The sequence below is a fragment of the Triticum dicoccoides genome, chromosome 3B (genome assembly GCF_002162155.2).
Source record: "Triticum dicoccoides isolate Atlit2015 ecotype Zavitan chromosome 3B, WEW_v2.0, whole genome shotgun sequence".
Taxonomy (NCBI): domain Eukaryota; kingdom Viridiplantae; phylum Streptophyta; class Magnoliopsida; order Poales; family Poaceae; genus Triticum; species Triticum dicoccoides.
Genome location: NC_041385.1, coordinates 369873277 through 369879272, shown reverse-complemented (window position 1 = coordinate 369879272; position 5996 = coordinate 369873277). Strand labels below are relative to the sequence as shown.

General features: G+C 46.4%; 1 protein-coding gene across 1 annotated transcript; it reads right to left on the bottom strand.

Annotated features, from left to right (window-relative positions):
• Positions 1–1299: 1299 nt before the first annotated feature.
• Positions 1300–2704, bottom strand: LOC119276090 (peptide deformylase 1A, chloroplastic-like). Its single transcript, XM_037557079.1, has 4 exons — positions 2285–2704; positions 2093–2182; positions 1914–1981; positions 1300–1794 (listed from the first exon to the last, which is right to left on the bottom strand). Exons 1-4 carry the CDS (start codon positions 2663–2665, stop codon positions 1557–1559), a joined length of 777 nt encoding a protein of 258 aa, XP_037412976.1. The 5' UTR covers positions 2666–2704; the 3' UTR covers positions 1300–1556.
• Positions 2705–5996: the final 3292 nt, after the last annotated feature.

Here is a 5996-nt window from a genome sequence, read left to right as displayed (position 1 = left end):
TCTATTCAAATAGTCATGTCCACGGTAACGGATGCTCGAAGTTGTGTCCCGATCGATACAACTAGAACTGGATACTGGAGATGTGAAATGGATATGATGGCTCCGGGATTGCTATCTCACAAGGAGCCAAGGAAGGATTTCTGGGCGTTGCTACAACATACTTGTTACTTTATATTATGCTATGCACTCTTCTAATGCTGCAAGATGCTTCAAGATGCTAGTCTTCGGTAGGCTAGGCTTTCCCTCTTTTCTGGCATTTCTGTAGTTCAGTCCAAAGATATAGCCCCATTCCTTTGATACCGATGAATAATTAGAAGAGATCTGATGTAAGTCTTGCGAGTACTTTGGATGAGTACTCACAGTTGCTTTGCTAACTCTTTTCCCCTATACCCGATTGCTGCGATCAGATGATGGATCCCAGGAGCCAGCTGCCACCACCGACGACTACTACTACCCCGATGGAGGCTACTACTACGTGGAGACCGCCGACGACCAGAGTAGTTAGGAGGCTCCCAGGCAGGAGGCCTTGCCTTTCCGATCGTCCTTCTTAAGTGGACTTCTTTGCCTTATGTTTGTACTCAGATATTGTTGCTTCCGCTGACTCTTGTGTATTCGAGATTATGTATTCAAGCCCTTGAGGACCCTGGCTTGTAACATAAAGTTTGTATTATTTTATGTGTGTCTAGAGTTGTGTTGTGATATCTTCCCGTGAGTCGCTCATCTTGATCGTGCGCATTTGCGTGTATGATTAGTGCATGATTAAGTCGGGGCGTCACACTTGAAGTTTCTGGTTTGAAAATATTTCAAATGAAATCTAAATAATTTTCAAACCCCTTTTCATTTCTTTAATTGGAAGAAGTCATGTATCTTCACTCTAGGGTTTTGTGATGAAATGAATTTGAATTCATGGAGATCAAAATGCAAGTATGAAAGTTTGGGAAAGCCCTTTTATTCCCTCTCATTCAACTTTCAAAATGTTACAAATTTCACTCAACTTCAAATAAGCAGTCACAAAGCAAACAAATAGCAACCATATTTATTTATTTAATATAACATTCCAAAATTTGGAATTTTGGGATGTTACATTAGGATTAACTACCAGGGAGGGCTTCGAGATTTATGCAAACTAACAAGTTCTTCTCATGTAGTATGTCTTTAACACCAAAACACATAAATACAAGATATAAGAAATATGTAGGACTTCAAAATACATGATTTACCTTGAAAGACATCATAGTTTCGGGTGTACAGTTTTGCAAATTCAAATGATGGACAAAACTGAGATAGAAAAACCTAGTATGTAGATAAAATGGCAACTTCTTGTTTCAAAAGTCATGTACCGATCATCTTACATTCAAAGAGTGTCACCATTGGTTGACATTTGACAACTAGATTTACAAAGCCGCATTTATTTGCATGTGTATCACCACATGATGTACATCCATGACAATAAATGTGTAAAACATATTATGATATTGCACTGGAGCAAAAAAGTTGCAAATACTACAAAAGATTACATATACTTGAATAGAAAAACTAGAATGTCATCAATGCTATCATGCACCTAGAGGAGGACATCCAGTGGCAAGTGGCAGATTCAAGTTATCAACTGTCCTGAATGTCCTCGGAACCATCTTGTCAACATATAATGTGCCTTCAAGGTGATCACACTCATGCTGCAGAATGCGTGCCTGCCATCCTGATGCGTCCACCTTCATGGGATGTCCATTTCGGTCCAAACCCGAAACCTCAACATCCAAATGACGCTCAACAACCGCTCTATATCCATCGACACTGGCATCCACATAAAAGGATGAAGACATACACGTAAGTACACCGAAATTCAGCTTTCTTTTCCACCAATAAGCTACTGCTAATAATAAGCTTTCAGAGAGCAATATATGAGTAAGTACCTAAGACATCCTTCATAGAAACGTGCAGTTCTTTTACTCGTCTTCCTAAGCTTGGGATTGATAACAACCTGGCTTAGGGGGGACAAGAAACATAAAAGGGCATGAGCCATGAGAAGGTGCTCAAGCCTAACAACAGTAATGGGTGGTGAACAAAGTTCCATATGAAAAAATATACCCACAAGAAGATCAAAGGAACGGCGATCCTGCGCATCGATGTCCTCCTTGGAAGCATAGCTGATGTATTCTTGGGTGTCCTCGAGAACAATAATCTGTCATTGGCAAATTTAACAGGTTGAGCAATGTAGCGACTGTCTTTTGAATATTGAACATAAGCCAGCGCATATAACAGGAGCACAATGCAATGCACGGACCTTCAAGGGCACGCCGATCTGTGGGGCGGCGAGGCCAACGCCAGGGGCTTTGCGCATGACAGCGATCATCTGATCGATGACGCCCTGGATCTTCTCGGAAGGCACGTCCCCGGGGGACACCTCCTGTGCCGGCTCGTGAAGCACGGGATCGCCGGCCTTCACGGTCCCTGGTGTCACCGTCATCGCCATGGGCGCACCACCGCCGCCCTTCCGGCCCAGCAGGCCCGACAGCCAGCCCGCGCCGCCTGCGCCAGCTCTCACACTCTTCCCTCGCCTACCGCCCACTTCTCTACCAGTACCAACGAAGGTAGGAATCGGCACGGGGGGAGCGGGGAGAAGCGCCGGCACGGCCGTTATGGATAACGGCCGGAGTGCTTCCATCTTCTCGGCCTAGTAATCTGCTGCCCAATGAGGTGGAGTGTGCGGCTTATGTTGCGTGGCATTCATTTTGTAAAGTACGGGGAAATATCTAGTACTCCATCCTTGGGATGCTCCCCATACTCCAACTTCAAATAAATCAATTTTAAATATTTCAAAAATATTTGGATAAAAATGTGCATGTTTACAAGGAATGTGACTACAACCCCTAAAAATTTCAGGTTCAAACTCTAAATGCACATTGAGAAACAAAAAAGTGAAATCTAGCATGAATAGTGTCAGGAAAAGACAAAAGCAACATTTGACACTATTCATATTTGGATTTCTCTTTTCTGTTTTTCAATGTACATTTCGAGTTTGGACCTGAAATATTTAGGGGGTGTAGTCACATTCCTTTTTAACATTCACAATTTGTTTTCAGAATTTTTGAGACATTTAAATTTGATGTTTTAGGCTTGGAGCACAGGGAGCACCCCAAGGATGGGAGCACATGATATTTCCCTTGTAAAGTACTCCCTCTCATCTAAATTAGTTGTTCTAAACGCTTTCAACCCTGCTTTATATAGAGGCAGCGATCTAGAGTTGATTGGTTGCGTGTGACGCCCCCGATTCAATCGTACACTAATCATGCACGCAAATGTGTACGATCAAGATCAGGGACTCACGGGAAGATATCACAACACAACTCTACAAATAAAATAAGTCATACAAGTATCATAATACAAGCCAAGGGCCTCGAGGGCTCGAATACAAGTGCTTGATCATAGACGAGTCAGCGGAAGCAACAATATCTGAGTACAGACATAAGTTAAACAAGTTGCCATAAGATGGCTAGCACAAACTGGGATACAGATCGAAAGAGGCGCAGGCCTCCTGCCTGGGATCCTCCTAACTACTCCTGGTCGTCGTCAGCGGGCTGCACGTAGTAGTAGGCACCTCCGGGGTAGTAGTCGTCGTCGACGGTGGCGTCTGGCTCCTGGACTCCAGCATCTGGTTGCGACAACCAGAAAGAAAGGAAAGGGGAAAAAAGGGGGGAGAAAGCAACCGTGAGTACTCATCCAAAGTACTCGCAAGCAAGGAACTACACTACATATGCATGGGTATATGTGTAAGGAGGCCATATCAGTGGACTGAACTGCAGAATGCCAGAATAAGAGGGGGATAGCTAATCCTGTCGAAGACTACGCTTCTGGCAGCCTCCGTCTTGCAGCATGTAGAAGAGAGTAGATTGAAGTCCTCCAGGTAGCATCTCCAAGTAGCATATCCAGGTAGCATCTCCAAGCGCATCTCCAGGCGCATCGCATAGCATAATCCTACCCGGTGATCCTCTCCTCGTCGCCCTGTAGAAAAGTGATCACCGGGTTGTCTGTGGAACTTGGAAGGGTGTGTTTTATTAAGTATCCGGTTCTAGTTGTCATAAGGTCAAGGTACAACTCCAAGTCGTCCTGTTACCGAAGATCACGGCTATTCGAATAGATTAACTTCCCTGCAGGGGTGCACCACATAACCCAACACGCTTGATCCCATTTGGCCGGACACACTTTCCTGGGTCATGCCCGGCCGCGAAAGATCAACACGTCGCAGCCCCACCTAGGCAAAACAGAGAGGCCAGCACGCCGGTCTAAACCTAAGCGCACAGGGGTCTGGGCCCATCGCCCATAGCACACCTGCACGTTGCGAGGGCGGCCGGAAGCAGACCTAGCCTAGCAGGCGTTCCAGTCCAATCTGGCGCGCGCCGCTCCGTCGCTGACGTCTGAAGTGCTTCGGCTGATACCACGACGTCGGGATACCCATAACTACTCCCACGTAGATGGTTAGTGCGTATAGGCTCGTAGCCGACTCAGATCAAATACCAAGATCTCGTTAAGCGTGTTAAGTATCCGCGAACGCCGAACAGGGCCAGGCCCACCTGTCTCCTAGGTGGTCTCAACCTGCCCTGTCGCTCCGCCACAAAGTAACAGTCGAGGGCCGTCGGGAACCCAGGCCCACCTCTACCGGGATGGAGCCACCTGTCCTTTCAGCCCCCTCGTCAGAATCACTTGCGGGTACTCAATGAGCTGACCCGACTTTAGTCACCATCTGTATAGTATGTATGTATGTATAGTATATACCCGTGATCACCTCCCAAGTGATCACGGCCAGATAGTATAGCAAGGCAGACTGACAAGAATGTAGGGCCAATGATGATAAACTAGCATCCTATACTAAGCATTTAGGATTGCAGGTAAGGTATCAATAGATGTAGCGACAATGTCAGGCTATGCATCAGAATAGGATTAACGAAAGCAGTAACATGCTACACTACTCTAATGCAAGCAGTATAGAGGAGAATAGGCGATATCTGGTGATCAAGGGGGGGGGCTTGCCTGGTTGCTCTGGCAAGAGAGAGGGGTCGTCAACTCCATAGTCGAACTGGTCAGCAGCAGCGTCGGTCTCGTAGTCTACCGGAGAGAAGAGGGGGAAGAAATAATGAATACAGAGCAAACATAGCACCACAAAATATATCAAGGCAATACGCGGTGTTCGGTGTGCCCTAACGCGGTAGTAGGTGATACCGGTGAAGGGGCGAAAACCCCCGGGAAAGTATTCCTGGTGTTTCGTGTTTTCGGGCAGAGGAGCCGGAGGGGGAAAGTTGCGGGTTCGATAGGTTAGGGGGGTGTGGCGGACGAACGGACTGCGTATCCGGAATCGTCCCGTCGTTCTGAGCAACTTTCATGTACAAAGTTTTTTCATCCGAGCTACGGTTTATTTTATATTAATTTTAAAAGATTAAAATCATTTTTAGCATTTATTTAATTATTTTAATCCAACATTATCCAGAACAGTGCAGGCTGACGTCAGCATGACGTCAGCAGTCAACAGAAGCATTGACTGGTCAACTGACGTGTGGGTCCCGTTTGTCATTGACTGATTAGGCTAATTAGCAGTTAATTAAGTTAACTACTGTTTAATTAAACTAATTAGCTAATTATGATTAGTTAACTTAATTAATCCCTTAATTAGTTAATTAATTTAATTTATTATTATTTATTTAATTATTTTATTATTATTTTATTCTTTTTTTTTAATAAAAACGTTCGAGGGTGGGGCCCCTTGTCATAGGCCCCTAGGCCTAACGGGTGCATGGGCGCACGGGCGCCCGATCCGGATGGAGCCCCAGTGGGCGCGGGTGCTGGAAGTGGCCGCCGGCTCGGCAGTGGCCCGTGGGGCTGGAGGCGGGGCAGCACGGTGGAGCGGTGGCGGCGAGGCCGGGCCGCGGCGACTACGGAAATCCAGGGGCGCGGGCACCGGACACAGCCGCGGGGGCGACGGCCACGGCGCGATCGGGCAGGGG

What these genes read in the sequence shown, in the direction of transcription:
- LOC119276090 (XM_037557079.1), bottom strand. Translation starts at nt 2,665, where the DNA reads ATGGAAGCACTCCGGCCGTTATCCATAACGGCCGTGCCGGCGCTTCTC. An exon ending in AGATCGGCGTGCCCTTGAAG is followed by an intron (nt 2,183 to 2,284) that starts GTCCGTGCATTG and finishes TGCCAATGACAG; the next exon opens with ATTATTGTTCTCGAGGACAC. An exon ending in GCCGTTCCTTTGATCTTCTT is followed by an intron (nt 1,982 to 2,092) that starts GTGGGTATATTT and finishes CCCCTAAGCCAG; the next exon opens with GTTGTTATCAATCCCAAGCT.